Below are 19,423 nucleotides of genomic sequence, written 5' to 3' on the forward strand. Positions count from 1 at the left end.
TTTTACATTGCCTTCAACTAACAGATTTGCTACTTCATTTATCCATTGAGATATTACTCTGTAGACTTTGGGAATAGTAAGAGCCATTTTCTCCACTAGAATCTCAGACACAAGTAGGAGAGTTTTATTGAGATACTTGGCTTAATTGAATCTTGATGATAATTTTGGGTCATGATTAATATTGGTTACTAAGTGGAACCCCCAAAAACGCTGAAATTTCAGCTGCTGTTACTAATATAGATGGCATGGTGTATATTCCTGAATGACTTTTAATAAGAGCAGTATCAGGTCAAAAAATTCACTCACAGTATATAATTCAAGAGTTTTACAACCATCACAATAATTTAGTTTTAGAACATTCTCATCACCCAAAAAATAAATCTTGTACATATGAGCAGTCACTCCCCAGCAACAGCATCTAAGTAACTACTACTCATCTACTTTCTGTCTCTTTATATTTGCCTCTTTCTCATCTTTCATATAAATGAAACAGTACAAAAGGTGGTTATATTAGTCCATTCTCATGCTGCTATGAAGAAATACCCAAGATTGCGTTGTTTATAAAGAAAAGAGGTTTAATTGGCTCATGGTTCTGTAGGCTGTACAGGAAGTATAGCAGCTTCTGCTTCTGGGGAGGCCACAGGAAACTTATACAATCATGGCAGAGGAAATATAGGGAGCCAGCACTTCACATAGCTGGAGCAGGAGGAAGAGAGAGAGTGGGCAGGTGCTACACACTTCTAAACAACCAAATCTCACGATAACTCACTCACTATCACGAGAACACCACCAGGGGGATGGGGCTAACTCATTCATGAGAACTCCACCCCCATGATTCAGATCCCTTCTCCAACACTGGGGATTACAATTCAACATGAGATTTGGGTGGGGACACAGCCAAACCGTATTCGTGGCTTTTTGTTACTGGTTTCTTTCACTTAGTCTAGTGTTTTGAAGGTTCTTCCTTGTTGTAGAATTTCTTTTTATTGCTGTATTAGGCCATTCTTGTGTTGCCATAAGGAAATACCTGAGACTGGGTAATTTATAAAGAAATGAGGTTTAACTACCTTACAGTTCTGCAGTTCCAATAAGCATGATGCCAGCATCTTCTCAGCTTCTGGGGAGGCTTCAGGGAGCTTTTACTCATGGTGGAAGGCAAAGTGGGAACCAGCACTTTACATGGTGAAAGCAGGAGCAAGAGTCAGTGTGGGGGAGGTGCCACACACTTAAAACAACCAGATCTCAGGAGTACTCACTCACTGCGACACAGACAGCCCCGAGCCATGAGGGATCCACCCCATCACCCAAACGTCTGCTACCAGGCCCCACCTCCAACATTGGGGATTGCATCTCAGCATGAGATTAGGTGGGGGCAAATATCCAAACCATATCAATTGCCAAATAGTATTATATTGTATAGATGTACCACATTTTGTTCATCAGTTCATCACTTGATGAAGGTCATTTGGGTTCTTTCTACCTTTTGGCTACTATATGAGTAATGCTTATGTGAATATGTGTACAAAAAAATCATTGCGTGGATACATTTTTTATTTCTTTTGAGTAAATACAAATGTACAAGTCAAATTGCTGGGTCATATTGTAACTAATTTTAGAATTTTGATAAGTGTATTTTGAAATGGTTGTACCATTGTACATTTCTATCTGCAATTTATGAAAATTCCTGTTTTTTCATACCTTCCAATACTTATTATTGTCTATATTCTTATCATAGATATATTAATGGGGTATAAAGTGGTATCTGACTGTGATTTGGGGGAAATGTTTTAAAATAAAGAATTAAATACTGTGTTAACTGCTATGGAAACTAGATGCAGAACAGTGCCACAGAGGAAGGGACTGTTGGACCAGAAAAGGTTTTATACTAGAACTGAAGTCTTGGACATTGAAAACAAAGGATATCTCCATGTTGATGCTGGAAACAAAGAATATTATAGCAAACGCCACTGAAGCATAAAAATATGCATCTATTTCAGGGAACTGTAAATGGCCTGACAGGGTTGGTACAGTGATTTGATAATTGCATGTGGATCATGAAATCAGTTTAGTAGATCTTCACAAACACTAAAAAAGTGATTTGCCATGAAGAATACTTAGGAAAAACAAATTGTATTTCTTATAAAATATGGTTATTGCACATACTAAGGATATTACTTAATTACTCTTTTACCCACATAATTTAAGACATATACTTTTAAAATGTATTTATGGTGTGGGTCCTAGTTCAAGAGTTTGAAATTCACAGGTCTAGAGTACACATTGAAAGACAAAAAAGATGTGAAACACTTAAAATAGCCTAACACAGCACGTTACCCTAGTGTGTACTGTAGAAATATCAAGTATGTCAGAAAAAATTTTCATTGACCGTCTGTGAATAATATGATACATGTATGAATTTTTTTTTTTTTTTTTTTTTGAGACAGAGTCTCACTCTGTCGCCTAGACTGGAGTGCAGTGATGTTATCATGGTTCACTGTAGCCTCGACTTCTCAGGCTCAAGTGATTTTCCCACCTCAGCTTCCCCAGTAATTGGGACTACAGGATTATGTGCCACTATGTCTGGCTATTTTTTTTTTCAATCTTTTTGTAGAAATGGCATTTCACTGTGTTTCCCAGCCTAGTCTTGGACACATGAGCTCAGTTGATCAGCCCGTCTTGGCCTCTAAGTGCTGGGATTATAGGCGTGAGCCTCTGTGCCCAGCATGTATGAATCCTTTAAAGCTATGGTATTACAAGCCTGTAATCCCAGCACTTTGGGAGGCCGAGACGGGCGGATCACGAGGTCAGGAGATCGAGACCATCCTGACTAACACGGTGAAACCCCGTCTCTACTAAAAAATACAAAAAAAAAAAAAACTAGCCGGGCGAGGTGGTGGGCGCCTGTAGTCCCAGCTACTCGGGAGGCTGAGGCAGGAGAATGGTGTGAACCCGGGAGGCGGAGCTTGCAGTGAGCTGAGATCCGGCCACTGCACTCCAGCCTGGGCGACAGAGCGAGACTCCGTCTCAAAAAAAAAAAAAAAAAAAAAAACATTTTTTAATCATTGTTTTTTTTAGCCTGAGTAGATGCCTTGTAAAACTATCTAGATCATTGTTTCTCAACCTTTTTTCATTATTGCTTCCCTACAGAGATCATTTCAATTTAATTTAAATAAATCAATTAAATTAATTTGAAAATAATCTCTACATAATAGGGTACTATGTTCACTATTTGTGTGATGGGTTCAATAGAAGCCCAAACCTCACCGTCACACAGTATAACAATTATATAACTATAATGGTTATAGTTATATCCATGTGACAAACCTGCACATGTACCCCCTGAGTCTTAAAAAAATTCTACCTAACAAGAGAAGATAAATACAAAGGAATAAGTTTTTGTCAGGTAGGGTTATGTTTTGGTAAGCCATAAAACATAATAGTGAAGATATTTTTTCCCATCACTCCAAAAACCAATTGTAGCTCACTGGGGCGTGACATTGTCTGAGTTGAGAATGCATGATCTAGCTTATTCCTATTTTGTTTAAAATTAGAAGACTTGGAATTTCTACCGCAGCCCATGAAGAAGTAACTGCTAAAGGACTTGCTTTCCTGCCATAAATAATTAGAACACTCGGGGAAAAAAAATGTAAGGAAAAACTATTTTGAGTCATTGGACAGTAGGCAGGGCAGGGATATGATCCATAAGAGAAAGCAAATGAATGAGGAAATACCTGTGAAGGCCCCAGCTTATTACTTAGAGACAATTTTGAGGCTGCAGTGCAAGGAGGGAAAACCAAAATGGAATCTGGCAGTCTTCAAAAATATTGATTGATATTAATATTGTAATTTTGGACAATCTTCCTTTCAAAATTTAATAGGGAATTATTTATCAAGAATCTTATAGTTTCAGCATAGTTGAACAAAGTAAAAAGAAATTCTGGTCATTGTTGATATTGAGTTGTCCTCATATTATTTTAAAGGCGATAAAATATATATTGTTAAATTTAATTCTAGATTTATCTAGTTTGGTTTTGTGAAGTTTTCTTAGGAATACCAATTATCTTTTTAATTTTGTCCTCAAAAATTGCTGCATTATTTAGGATAATTCAGTGAATTTAAAGCAATGGATTTGAAATATCTACTGTGTATATTTTAAACCAGATCAGCCTTTTAGCAGGAACACTTGTCATTTCATTTAATTGTTTAGGCAATTTTGTGAATAAAACACCCTTCAGTGTCCCCTAAAAGAAATCTGAAGTCATTTTCAGAATCATAATTTAGATTCATAATATCATGTAGTCAGATTAGAAGGAAATTTTTTGAATAATTGTTTTCTTGGCTTTTTTTCTAACAGCTGGTATTTCTGTGACGTTTCATTTAGAAGAGTTTTATAACTTTGAATAGTCACACCTCTTGATATCATGTACTCTTTTGTTTCCTTAATGTTACAACAAAAAATATAATGTGAGTTCATGACGTGGGAATCCAGAGGTTTCACTGCCCTGCCAGTCATGATTGGATCACATTGAATACCTCTGCAACAATTATTTTGCCCTTTATTCAACAAACTGTTTAAAAATTGTGATCTAGCAACTGCATTTCAAGCAAGTTGCTGGGCACTGCAGGTACAAAGATAAGAGACAGCTCCTGCTCTTTCAGGGAGCTCACATGATCATCTAGACAGAGATAGAAAAGTTAATGTTAAATGTTAACATAGTGCAATACGCTGTAAATGATGGAAGCAACGTGTGCTGTAGAAGTCAGTACTTAGGACCGCTTAACCCAACATGCATACATAGTGGATGTATTTGGGGAGAGGGTGGTTATGTTTGGGGGTGGGGTGACAAATGCATTTGGGAATGATAGGAGAGGGTGAATCTTTGAAATTCTTCAAACAGGTGACAACTAAGCTGATTCTTGCAGGATAGTATGTGAACTTACCCAAGTGAAAAGGAAGAGGAAGTGAAGGATATCACAGGCCAAGGGAAGGGCATGTACCAAAGAGAGCATAGAAGACCATAGCGCATTGAGGAAATTGCCAGTGTATGGCTGTGACTGGATTCAGGGGTGAAAAACATTCAGGATATTGTCTTGAAAGTAATGTGTAGACCTTTAAAGAGTATAGAACCAGCTCTGAAGAACTATAATACTATATGATAAGAACAAAACATTTTGTCCCTGGAACCTGAGCAAGACTAAGTCTGCTTTGGGGTATAGTTAAGGATGTACAGGCATACCTGAGAGATACTGCAGGTGCAGTTCCAAACTATTGCAATAAAGTAAATTTTGCAATAAAGCAAGTCCCATGATATTTTTGGTTTCCTAGTACATATAAATGTTATGTTTACACAATACTGTAGTATATTAAGTGTGCAATAGTATTATGCCAAAAACAATTTACATACCTTAATTAATACTTCATTGCTAGAAAAATGAGCACATGCTGTTGGGAAAATGGTTCCAGTAGACTTGCTTGATGTAGGGTTGCCACAGACCTTCAGTTTGACTGCTGTACCTTTGAAGCACAATAAATTAAAGCACAATAAAACATGATATGTCTGTGATTTTTAATATGATATAAAATAATCACAACTGAAGAGAGAAACCTGTGGCCTCAGCCTCATGAGCGTCATGAACTACCCAACTACATTAACCTGCACTTAATTACACCTAGTTCCAAAGCACTTCATAAAACAAAATAAACAATATCATAGTAATCCTATAATCATAATAGCACTATAGTTTGTAGGAAGTTTGAATTAAAACCTGGCGAGCATATGATAGTGAAACATCTAGAAAGTTTTGATTAAAGATGAATATGATTAAGCATAAGAATTAGAGATTCATTTGGAAAAATCTCATGCTGAACTCAATTGTGGAAATTCCTTGATGCTATTTGTAGAGAGAAAAGTTAATGTTAAATGTTAAGATTTTCAGTTTCTATTTGACAGCAGCAGAAATTCAGTTTAAGGAGCAAAGCTAAGCAGTTGAGTAAATGTAGTTGTTAGAATATTTAGAAGTGTTTTCCACGTGAGAAAGAATTACACTTGGACTATGTGGGGTTAAATTTTAGAAATCATGATATTTGGTACATTTTTGAGTTTTAAATTGTATTGGAAATGTAAACATTTTCAAGCCATAGAGCCATTCTAGGTGACATCAGTCTTCCAGTCTTTCTCCTCCCAAGTCTATACATTGAACCAAACTATTGGCAGCTAGGAATTAATGGAGACCAACCCTTATTCTAAGCAAACTTGAAAACCAAATAGACTACTAGGAATCCTATCCACCGAGGTTTTCCTTCTGTATTATCTTCCAGGGCCACCTCTGAAAAGTACTGGAATACCAGAACATTTTGCTTCTGTTGGTGTTGGTGTATCACTAGATACAATTGTTTTACTCAGTTAGGTAATCATGATATATTCCCCATGAGGCTATGAGTGTAGGTAAGCAAGAGAAAACAGGCATAACTATAATACCTACCTATCCCTTAGAGCCTATTTAGTCTGATAATTATCATCCAATATATGCCAACTTTCCTTAAAGATGGTTTGCAGCAGACATCCTCAGCTTTATAGCTAAGAGATCACATGTCATCTGTCTCATACTGGACCAGTTGGACCACATTGCTACCTGGTGTTCCTTGGTCTTCCATATAGCCTCTGTTTGATACTAATAGTAGACCAAGAGCCATTTCTCAAAACAGAAATGCTTTTCACTTTACTTGCCGATGTGAATATGATCTTGTTTTAGAGCTCTAAGGGTCAAGAAATGAGAGGCAGTGAGTTGATTTTTCACTAGAGAAATAGATGTACTGAATAAGATTTTACTGGTAGAAAGTTGGTAGCTATGTGTGCAGTCTGGTTTTTTCTTTTTTTGAGATGGATTCTCACTTAGTCATCCAAATTGGAGTGCAGTGGCATGATCTCGCCTGACTGCAACTTCCACCTCCTGGGTTCAAGAGATCTTCCCACTTCACCCTCCCAAGCAGTTGGAATTGTAGGCGTGTGCTACCATGCCCAGCTGATTTTTGGGGTTTTCTGTATTTTTAGTAGAGATAGGGCCTCACTATGTTGGCCAGGCTGGTCTCAAAACTCCTAACCTCAAATGATCCACCCACCTTGGCCTCCCAAAGTGCTGGGATCACACCATGCCCAGCTGAGTAATGGATTATTTCAAATCAACAGGAAAATAAACTAATCAAAGATTAGACTTTCAAGGCATGACACAAAAATAATCTGAACTTTGTTTTCTAATAAAATGTATCTGAAGATGCAAAAGAAGATTATTTATATATTTATTTTATAACAGGGTCACGCTCTGTGGCTCAGGCTGGAGTGTAGTGGCACAATCATAGCTCATTGCAGCCTCAATCTCCTGGGCTCAAATGATCCTCTTTTAGTAGCTGCAGTTAACAGGCATGTGCCACAATGCTCAGCTAATTTTTATTTTTTATTTTTTTTCTTGAGACAAGGTCTCACTCTGTCGCCCAGGGTGGAGTGTAGTGGTGTGATCATGGCTCACTGCTGTCTTGACCTCCTGGGCTCAAGTGATCCTCCCACCTCAGCCTCCTAAGTAGCTGGGACCATAGACACACGTCACCACCCCTGGCTAATTTTGTGTTTTTTTGTAGAGATGAACTTTCGCTGTATTGCGCAGGCTAGTTTTGAACTCCAGGGTTCAAGCTGTCAGTCCAGCTTGGCCTCTCAAAGTTCTAGGATTACAAGTGTGAGCCATTGCACCTGGTCAAATTTTTAATTTTTTTATAGAGACAGAATCTCACTATGTTCCCCAGGCTGGTCTAGAACTCTTGGTCTTAAGCAATCCTCCCGCCTTGGCCTCCTAAAATGTTGGAATTACAGACGTGAGTCACCATGCCTGGCCTAGAAGATAATTTTTAAAAATCTGTAGGCCTCCACAGCAATTTTACCATCAGGGCTTCCCAATGGTATTTTTTAGCGCCATTACCTACAACAGACATTTTAGCACCACTTGGTTTGCTGGGTCTCAAAGGTCAGGCATAGAGCTTCCTCTACTGTATCCTCAATCATCTGGAGAGACTTATCTTGCTCTGCATGCTACTCAAAGCTATTAGCTTTTTAGTTTACCTTATAAATGGATAAGAACTATATATTAAAATGTGGAATGTGCTGCTTTCAAAGTGTAAAGAGGCCAACAAAGGTTTTTGTCTCCTTAGCAGGAAACAGACAAGGAATATAAATTCTCTTTGACTTTGGGAGGAATATTCTTATCATATGCATGGATCCTTGGGAACATTATTGACATGGCAAGCCCATGTATTTTCGTAGGATTTAGTTCTCGATTCTGTCTCACATGTAATCTTACCAAGGCACTTCATCTCTCAACTCTTCTACTCTCCTGGTCATAATAGCTTGCTGTCATCAGAGCAAGCTTGATCCTTCAAGGAAAAGTAGTATGGAATATTGAGGCAGCCAAGGTTTCTGCAGAGTAGATCGTGGCATAGAACAAGAATTCTTAAAGCAGGTCAATAGATGTATTCCTGCCTTGCCAGGTGAAGACAACCTGTTAACTTTTGTTCTTTCTGGATAAATACAAAGGAAAAGAGCATTTGTAGGTTAAAGCTGCATATCAGATACCAGGGCTGTCTTAATTTGCTCAATAAGAAGACTCCATCTGGAGCGGCAACTGCAGTTGAAGTCATCTTCTAATTAAGTTTATGATAATCTGCCATCATTTTTCAAGCCTACTAATTTTTGCAGTAGACAAACTAGTGAAAGCATTTGTCAAACCTGCAATTCTCTACCATCTCCGATGGTAGACTAGTCTCTGCCTTTCTTTTGAGATGCCGTGTTAATGGAGAAAGGAAGCTCTGTTGGTTTTCAGCTGTCCTTTCCTGTACCATATAGGCACTGCCTGGAATGCCAAAGTTTGGATTCCACCAATTGCTAAGAATATACATTCTGATTATAAGCCCAAGAACTAGAAAAATAACAATGTCATTCCTTAGCATTATCCTTAGGTATTAATGTTATCTAATGCTATTATATGTGAGATTTAAAAAATTTTTGCTTTCTAATTGATCATTGAGTGTAGAAATTCAATTCATTTTTTAAAATATTGATCACATAGCCAGTGACCTTGCTAAATTTACCAACTCTTAATAGATTATCTCTACATTATTTTGAGTTTTCTGTATCACAGTCATTATCTGAGAGTAATGACAGTTGTTTTTCTCTTTCCAATCATTTTATATCTTCTTTTTCTCACCTTATTGCCCTGGCTAGGACCTTTAATTCGTTGTTGAATAGAAGTGGTGGTAACAGGCATCCTTGTCATTCCTGATCTCAGAAGTCAAACTTTCAACATTTCACCATTAAATATGATGTTTGCTTTAGGACTTTCATGGATACCCTTTAGGAGATAAAGGAAATTGCCTTCTATTCCTAGTGTGCTGAGAGATTTTATCATGAATGGATAATGAATTTTATCAAATGCTTTTAGTAAGTCTTTTATAATTATCATATTACTTTTTATATTTATTCTTTCAGTGCAGTAAATTAGATTGATTAGTTCTTAAATGTTACATCTACCTTGCATGTATAGAATAACTGCATTCCAAATTGATTATGATATGGTACCCTGTTTACATAACTCTGGGTTAGATTTGCTAATGTTTTGTATAGATTTTTTGTATCTATGTTCACAGGAGAGATTGGTTTATACTGTTTCTTTCTTGTAAGATACTTTTTGGGTCCTGATGTCAAGGTTACTATGGCCTTATAAAATAAGAAGTATTCCCTCTTTTTTGTATCATCTGAAAAATTTTATGTAAAATTGGTATTTTTCCCTTCTTTAAATAATAAATTCACCAGTGATGCTCTCTCTGGGCCTGAAATTTTCTTTATTGTGGAGGTTTTAAAATAAGGATTCAATTTCTGTAATAGATAAAAGATTATATAATTTCCTGTTTCATCATGGGTTCGTTTTGACAGATTGTGGAGTTATTTTGTAGCGGTATCCTCTATTTTATTAGAGATATTCCTCATTGCATTTTATCAGGTGGGGTACAATTTTGATTTGTCCTGTTTCTCATAATGTTCACTTTGATCTCTAGTTTGAGCTGGTATCTACCAGCCTTCTCCACTGTAAAGTTACCCTTCATAATTAAAAAAGTATTTTGTAGGAAGATACTTTGTAATTATGTACATATCCTATTCCTCAAAAAATTTTCATTTATTCATATATTTATTTATATCTATATGGACACATAGTTTTCTCATTTATTCAATGAGCAATAATCAGTTACTGTGTTTATTTTGAGCTCAGATGGTTAGTGGTCAGTGGGATCACTGTCAAGCTGGTTTCTTTGTCCTTTTAACATATCCCCATCAGTCTTTGAACATCTCCTCACTTTCAATACACAAACTTTTCTAGGCTCATCATGTACTTTACCTGGCCTCACCCTGGAATTAGCCATTTCTTTAAAGAATCCTGGTTCCTTTTAGTGGATAATAGATTTAGAAGCCAAGACCCAGGCGCTCAGTGGACTCACTGCTGTCGAGGTGGTGGTGGTCACAAACCTCCTCAGCAAAGCTAGGATATTTATGTATGGGTGTATGTGCAAATATGTGCACACATATATGCACATTTGCACTAATAACTTCTATCTATGTATTTTTAAACTATGAGTTTATGTGGATTGTCCAATTCCAATGCAACGCCATAAAATTTGTTTTAGTGTTTTCCTTTTTCATATTTGTAACTTCCTTTTCCATCAGTAAGAAACCTGGCTGCCATTAACCTTAATATATTTATTATTTGATTAGTCTGCACACATGTCCTCCCATCTCCCTGCACACATGCGCCCTTCACTGTGTTTGAGTTCTGATATCTCATGCTGCCTTTCACACTTGTGGGTGTCCTCATGACCAGCTGAGCATGGGCTCTGATACCCGAGGTCAGCTTGCCCCACATTGGGTGCCCTCATCATCCTTTCTAGACCCTGACTTCCTGCTTGAGTTTTAGCACCATGGTCCAGGACTCCCCCTTACTCCACATAGTTGCCCTCTTCACCCCACTTCGCCACCCTCACACTGGACACCCTGTCCACGCTGCTTAGGCTGTAGTTTCCTGATAGGCTACCTGTCTGTACAGATGTGCACCTTACCCTGCTCGTGCTCTGATGTTCTTCACCAGATACCCCTGTGTGTGGCACCCTCCTCACCCTCCTGGGTTCTCACAGCCCACCCCAGTCACCTGGCTCTATGGCCCTGATACTTCTCATTCTCTGACTTCACATTAGGTTGCTCTCCTTCTTCAATGCGAACACACTCGTTATCTTGTTTGGGCTCTGTTGCCCCAGGCCAGGCTGCCCTCCCATGAGGAGCTTCCTTATCCTACCAAGGCTCTGACTCCCCTCACTGGGCTTTTCTCACCTGCTTGGGCTTCAGCATGCTCTGTAGGACTGCCCCCATGTATGTGTGCTGTCTTTACCCTACTTTACACCTCAGTCTGGTCACTTTCTGAATTGAAAACCCTTCTCACCTGCCCTTGGGTTCTGACACTGTATGTTTGACTGACTCCACTCCCCAGTATGGACATGGACACCCTTCTTTCATCTCACTGGGGCCTAGGCCTCAAGATCCCACACTGGGCTGGACATCTTCCCACTTGGGCTCTAACATGTGGCTCTGTACCGCTGTGACTTCCTTTGCCACCATCAATGCAGCCCTCTGCCTTCCTCTGCCCCACTCAGTGGCTTTAGGGCTGAAATTTTCAGAACGAGAACAAAGGGGAAATTTCTGTCTTTTTAATGTCTGTGGGATTTGAAATGATGTCCTCTTTTTATTCCTGGTATTCATAGTTTATGTAAACTCTCTTTTTTTCTGGACTCATCTCTTCTAGTAGTTTATCAATGTTATTTGTGTTTACAATGAATTTTATTTTGATGCTTTGTTATATGCTTGGTTTTTTATTTAATTTCTGCTCTATTATTTCATCCCTTCTACTTTCTTTGGATTTAATTTGCTATTTTTATTAACTTCATTTTTTTACAATGAGTTTTTTTTTAAATTATACTTTAAGTTCTAGGACACATGTGCAGAACGTGCAAGTTTGTTACATAGGTATACACGTGCCAGGTGGTTTGCTGCACCCATCAACCCGTCATCTACATTAGGTATTTCTCCTAATGCTATCCCTCCCCTAGCTTCCCACCCACCAACAGGCCCCGGTGTGTGATGTTCCCCCACCTGTGCCCATATGTTCTCATTGTTCAACTCCCACTTACGAGTGAGAACATGCGGTGTTTGGTTTTCTGTTCCTGTATTAGCTTGCTGAGAATGATGGTTTCAAAGGATTATAAATCATTCTACTATAAAGACACATGCACACGTATGTTTATTGCAGCACTCTTAACAATAGCAAAGACTTGGAACCAACCCAAATGCCCATCAATGATAGACTGGATAAAGAAAATGTGGCACATACACACCATGGAATACTATGCAGCCATAAAAAAGAATGAGTTCATGTCCTTTGTGTGGATATGGATGAAGCTGGAAACTATCATTCTTATTTTTGTTAACTTCTTGAAGTGGATTCTTAGACTGTTGTTTTTTAGCCTCCCACCTCTCCCCAATATTTTATGCTCAGACCTGTACATTTCCTTCTAAGCACAGATTAACCACATTCTACAAGTAGTTGTGTAGATCATTTTCATTATCATTCTCTTCAGGATATTTTTTTTTTATTATTATACTTTAAGTTCTGGGATACATGTGCAGAATATGCAGGTTTGTTACATAGGTATACACGTGCCATGATGGTTTACTGCAACCATCAACCCATCATCTACATTAGGTATTTCTCCTAATGCTATCCCTCCCCTAGTTCCCCACCCCCCGACATGCCTGTGTGTGATGTTCCCCTCCCTGTGTCCATGTGTTCTCACTGTTCAACTCCCACTTGTGAGTGAGAACATGCGGTGTTTGGTTTTCTGTTCCTGTGTTAGTTTGCCGAGAATGATGGTTTCCAACTTCATCTATGTCCCTGCAAAGGACATGAACTCATCCTTTTCTGTGGCTGCATAGTATTCCATGGTGTATTTGTGCCACATTTTCTTAATCCAGTCTATCACTGATGGGCATTTGGGTTGGCTCCAAGGATTTGCTATTGTGAAGAGTGCTGCAATAAACATACGTGTGCATGTGTCTTTATAGTAGAATGATTTGTAATCCTTTGGCTGTATACCCAGTAATGGGATTGCTGGGTCAGATGGTATTTCTGGTTCTAGATCCTTGAGGAATCGCCACACTGTCTTCCACAATGGTTGAACTAATTTACACTCCCACCAACAGTGTAAAAGCATTCCTATTTTTCCACAACCTCTCCAGCATCTGTTGTTTTCTGACTTTTTAATGATCACTATCTTCAGGATATTTCTAATTTATATTGTGATTTCTTCTTTGATCCATGGATTATTTTGAAGTATGTTTTAATCTCTAGTTATTTTCGTTTACATTTCTGTACATTTTCTAGTTATAGTTTTGTTTCTGATTTCTAGTTTAATTCTGTAGTGGTCATGTCACCAGTGGATGTCTTGACTGTGAGTCGTCCACATTCTTGGTGTTTTGAACAAAGAATTGGACAAAATGCACAAACAAAGCAACAAAAAAAAAATGAAGCAATGAACTCATAGATTTATGCTAACATAGATTTAAGCATAGTGAAACAAAATTACACTCCACAGAGCAGCCCAAGAGCACTGGCTACAGAATTTTCTGTTGTTTAAATACCCTCTAACGGTTTCCCATTGGTTGCTTGGCTACCTCCTATGTAATGAAGGACTGACCTGTGACCAGTCTGATTGGTTGGAGGAGGTGACCAATCAGAGGCTGAAGTGAAGTTACAGAGTTACCAGTGAAGACTTGGCTGGTCACCAGTCTGACTGTGGGAGGGGACCAATCAGAGGTACTTCCCATTTTTCGTCTGCCACACAGTGCAAAGGGAGTAGCCTCTGATCCTTTTGTTACTTGGGTGTGGAGAGCTGGGGTTTTACTTTTGATTCAGTTCTAGGAAGTCAGCACAGCCTTAGGTTTCCTGCCTTCAGACGTTATTCTTCTGCCTCGCTTAGAAAACATCCTCTTCATGCTTCCAATTTGTGAAATGTGTTGAGACTTAATTTATTGCCCAGCATATAATCAATTTTGTCAGATTTCCACAGGCACTTGAAAAAAAAAAAAGAATTCTGCAGTTGTTGAATATACATCTTTTTTTTTTAGAGCTGTGGTTCTCACAACTGTTTTAAAAGATAAGAACCACAGGTCATATTCCGTGTGTGCGTACATGCTATTTTTTCTATGGTAAGAAAATACTTCATCTTGTTTTGCAGGTGCCATGCCATATGCAGATGGTAAATTAAAATGCTTAAAATATATCCATGCCTAAATCCTTTTATAGATATGTTATTTATATAAAAATAGGGGTATGAAATTAGGTAATAAAGCAAGAACTAAAGTAATAGGAGAGCATCATCATGTGGTGTTTGATAGTTCCATAGAAATTTCTTCTTAAGGTTGATATTTACAGTGTAATTTAACAATAATAATATAAATTTTGTTACTTTATAAAATTATTTTAAAATTTTTCTTATATCAATTACATTTAAGCCAACTCTTAGTACACTATGTAGACTAAAAAGAGATTGCAAACATTTAAAAAGGAGGGATCTTCATAGCTATATTTTTTAATGAAGTTTTTATTCCACCTACATTTGTGTGTTCTACACTTTAAAAAATAAAATGCAAAAATAAAGTGAAAAGTAAAGATAAAAGTGTGGTGTTACTATTTTCAAAACTTGAAGGATATGGTGTGGCTAAAATAAATTTTAGATATTCACAGCTTTAGTGTTGTTTCTCTCAAATCCAGAAAACAGTAGTGAAGTCTACCCATTGAGCCCACTTAACATCTTTATATATCACAAACCCGTTTTGTGTAACTTGTGCTTTGGTCTCTGGAGCAAGAGTTACACTAAATCTAAAGTAGCACCAGATGCCTGGAGCTCAGCTGTGATAATTCACTTAGTCGGCCCACAGCTAGGCAGGGACCTAATATAAAAAAGCAAACCAAAGGAAATAAGGTGTAACATTATTATCAGACCGAAATTATCCTGTGCTGGCATATCAAAAGAAACCTCAGAAAAGGATTGTTATATTGAGGAAAACTATAACCACAGACAGAAAAAAAATACTCTGATAAAGAAAACAGGCCTGGCACAGTGCCTTATACCTGTAATCCCAACACCTTGGGATGCCGAGGCAGATTGCTTGAGCCCAGGAATTCAGGATCAGCCTGGGCAACATGGCAAGACCCTGTCTCTACAAACAGTTTTTAAAATTAGCCAGGCATGGTGGCACATGCCTATAGTTCCAGCTACTTGGGAGGCTGAGGAGGGGGGATCACTTGAGCCTGGGAGGTCAAGACTGCAGTGAGCCATGTTCACTGGATCATGAACTGGATCATGTTTGTTTTGTAACCAACATTCTTTCTCTTTCATCCTCCCTCCTGGATCCTACATTGTTTAGGCATCTACTCTTTTCCACATAGGTACGAAGAGTGAAGCTGGCCCCATCCCCAGCTTCAAATTTTGATGGCTTCTGATTAATTTAAGACAATTATGGTCATCCCATTTCTTCTACCAGTGATGGGTTTAGGAATAGACATGTGACCCAGGTCTGTGTATTGAGATCTGTGAGGCAATATGCTCAAGACTTCTAGGAAAGATCACCTCTCTTCTAAGAAAAAAGGTAAAGGAGTAGATGGTGTGCTGACTCCCAAAACCACTTAAGTTGGAAAATGTTTAATTGACTTCATGTTACAGTATTTAGGTATTACCCTTTAATTCGGTGGCTAATTAAATATGCACTTTTAAAGAGGCAGAGGATGTCAGTTTAATGATTGATAAACTTTGTCTTATCCCCTGAGAATATATTTGGAAACAGCAGAAAATCCAAATATTGTTGTTTTTTCTTTTTCTTTAACAAATAGGGATTTGTCTCAGCCATCAAGTTTGGAGGTAGGTATTTAGTGATGCTTCAGATACCCGGACTTTTCATTTTCCTGCTTCTGCCTTCCTAGCTTTCATTCTCGTACTTACCACTGTATGGTCACAAGGTAGCTGCTACTCCTCCAAGAAGGAAGCAGGGGAAAGGCAAAGGGACAAAGAGGCATGCCAATAGAGTCTGGCTGCTTTTATCAGGAAAACAAAACTTTCCTGGAAGGTTCACTCTGAAATCTGCTTAGATCTCATTGGCCACTCCTAATCGGAATGCTGCTTAGGAGAAAAAGAGGTTATGGATGGAGTCAAATCAGTCTGCCAGTGGTGGCAGCCACACATACTTACCCACCCCACATATATGGATCGAGCTAATTAACCGCCTAAAACCACTTGTCTCTTTACTATTCTGTAATTCTGTGGGTTATTTTGCTATGCCTTGCAACCTGTCTAATCTGTCTTCTTGAATTTAGCTTCAACTATATTAATTCAGCCACTTTTTTACTTTTTGCTTATGTTATAAACTAAAGTTAGTACAGCCGGCCCTCCATGTATGTGGATTCTGCATCTGTGAATTCAACCAACCTCAGATGGAAAATATTTGAAAAAATGTGTGGTTTCATCTGTACCAAACATATCAGACTTTTTCTTATTATTTCCCAAACAATACAGTATTACAACATTTACATAGCATTCACATTGTGTTAGATATTGTAAGTAACATCGAGATGATTTAAAGTATGTGGGAGGATGTACTTAGGTTATATGTAAATACTACACCATTTTGTAACAGGTACTTGAGCATTTTTGCATTTTGGTATTTGAGAGGGAACGGTGGGGTTAGAACCAGTTCCCCACATATACTGAGAGATGACTCTGTGGATAGACTATTAGACTCACTAGGTAAGACATTTAGCTTTACTTTTTTTTCAGAAGTGGGGCCTCTGAGCAAATATGTAAATTTGTGCTACATTTGTGCAAATTATTATTTTTCATTGAACCAAGCTTTATGGTAATTTTTAAATGAAGCTTATAGTTCTTATGTAACTTTTTATCTTAGGAAGAACAGAGGAACTATTGAATATTTGAGCTGAAATCCGTAACAATGATAATACAAACTACTGTTTCAGGGGCCCTTGAGAAAAGAGATGCACAGTTCATTAAAAGAAAAAAAAAGATCAGTGTTTACATTTAATGTTTAGTATTGCATTCAGAATTTATCTACAAAGACTTAGCTGTTCTTAAATTATGTACTGGGCTCTATTTCCCTCCTGTCCCCAACTCTGTCCTTGTTCACAGATACATTTATTCTCAATCACTGAGATAAATAATTGAGGTAAAAATTAAAAGGATAATTTTAGAGTGAAAGAAAATGTGATTTCATATTAACTGCTAGAGGTAGAGATGCCTACTATAGGCAAGATGGAGTCATAATTTACAAAGAATACAGACACAGACGTAGAGTGGGATAGAGTGCCATTATAATGGAGAAGAGACAGAACACAGCCTCCAATCTTTGCTGATTGATGGATGTTAGCAAACAGGGAATGGGCCTGATTCACAGTGCACCTCATTTTAGGATTCTGGATCCAGGACAGATGTAGAAAAACATTTCTGACACCGCCAGCTGAATGCTAGTTTAAGTTCATCTCAGTAACTGAAGAACATAGGTGAGTTCTTGTTGAGATATTATGTTTTTTTTCCAACCATATTTGTATTGCTTTGACCCTAGGGTGGCCACAGATCACAGGGTAACAGATGAAGTATGTATACATCAGGATTGTTTTGAGAGAGACAAATAAATACACTGTTTAACTAATACTTATCACTCCCTCATTTTTATGATATGTAACGGGATCTTTCTTTGTATATGACTTTTATTTTTCCTAATCTTATTATGCAGGAGGTGAGGAGTGGGAAACCAGATTATTCTATTTGTGCCTCTGAATTAGGGAAGAAGAGAAGTCATTAGTAAATCTAATAGTTATGTTGCCATCAATTTTTCGATCCAGTTTTCAAAAGTTATTTACAGTTATTGTGTATAACACTATACTGCGTGTTGAGGCTAATTGGAAACAGTGACCAGATTCTTAATCATTATCAGGAAACTGCATTCAGAGAATGAGAAGAACACCCCCGCTGGATGAATTGCAGCCACCACCATATCAGGATGACAGTGGTTCTCCCCATCTGTCATGTACACCCTCAGAAATTGGGGACAGTAAATGTGAATTTTCCCACTGCAGCAACAGTCCAAGATGCTCATATAACAAGTGCCCAAGTGAAGGAAGCACAGGTCATGAAATAGAAAGTTTTCATAATAAAGGATATGAAGAAGATGTTCCAAGTGACAGCACTGCAGTCCTGAGCCCTGAAGTAAGTAAAAGCACATAGAAGTTTGAAAATGAATGTTATTTGGAGAATAATAATCCTGTGCTTCTCCTCTTGGTAAGAAGAATTGATTTTATCAGTATCTTATTCCTTTGTAACTTATAGTACCAGTATCCATCCTTAATCTAATCTTTATCCAACAAACTTATCAGGAATGTCCCAACTAGTCTTCAACTGCTCCCACTCCCCAACTCCAAGCCCCACCACCAAAGGAAGATGGGTACCTACAGATGTTTTTTTTTTTTAACACTTTGTATAAAACATTCTAGAATAATTGATTTTATCATTTATTTCATCTTGAGGCTACTATTTGTATTATTTTATTTTGGATTTTTTTTTTTACTATTAGGAGGTTACTCAGTGTTTCACAAGTCTTTCATAATCTTATTGTATTTTCATATCATAGAAAATACAAGGGATAAATGATGATCAGCTTTACTAATGAAATTTGAATCCATGGCTTCATGCATTCAGAGTGGCTGGTTAGTTGGGCTTTAAGTTTACTTACTGTTTTGGAGCAAAAATGTGAAAATGACAACAAAAATAATTTTGTGGCCGTTTTGAAGTATTACTGTATTCTAAAAAGAATTTGTTTTAATGTTTCTGTCATAATGAAAACAATAAAGGCAATCTAGAGGTTTTATAATTTAGTATTTAGATTTACTTTCAAGTTTTTTTGTTTTTGTTTTTGAGACAGGGTCTCGCTCTGTCACTCAGAACAGAGTGTAGTGGCGCAATCACAGCTCACTGCAGCTTCCTCCCACCTCAGCTTCCCAAGTAACTGATACTACAGGTGTGTACCACCACACCCACAAATTTTTTAATTTTTTTGTAGAGACAGGGTTTCATTATGTTGCCCAGGCTGGTCTCAAATTCCTGGGCTCAAACAGTCTTCCTGCTTCAGCCTCCCAAAGTGCTGGGTTTGCAGGCATGAGCCACTGCACCCAGCCTACTTAAAAGTTTTAGATTGCAAGTTTTTACTGCTTTTTTTCCAGA

The 19,423-nt window shown here is 37.8% G+C and overlaps 1 protein-coding gene across 3 annotated transcripts in view; it reads left to right on the forward strand.

The window, feature by feature from the left end:
* The window catches only part of SYT14 (synaptotagmin 14), a 227,062-nt gene that overhangs the window by 131,032 nt on the left and 76,607 nt on the right, over positions 1–19,423 (forward strand). For all 3 annotated transcript variants that reach the window (XM_033197016.1, XM_033197018.1, XM_033197017.1), the window contains one exon: positions 18,141–18,412. In XM_033197016.1, coding sequence (XP_033052907.1) covers positions 18,141–18,412 — 272 coding nt within the window. The remainder of the gene's footprint in view (positions 1–18,140; positions 18,413–19,423) is intronic.

This window comes from Trachypithecus francoisi, unplaced genomic scaffold (genome assembly GCF_009764315.1).
Source record: "Trachypithecus francoisi isolate TF-2019V2 unplaced genomic scaffold, Tfra_2.0 Lachesis_group5, whole genome shotgun sequence".
NCBI classification, from domain to species: Eukaryota; Metazoa; Chordata; class Mammalia; order Primates; family Cercopithecidae; genus Trachypithecus; species Trachypithecus francoisi.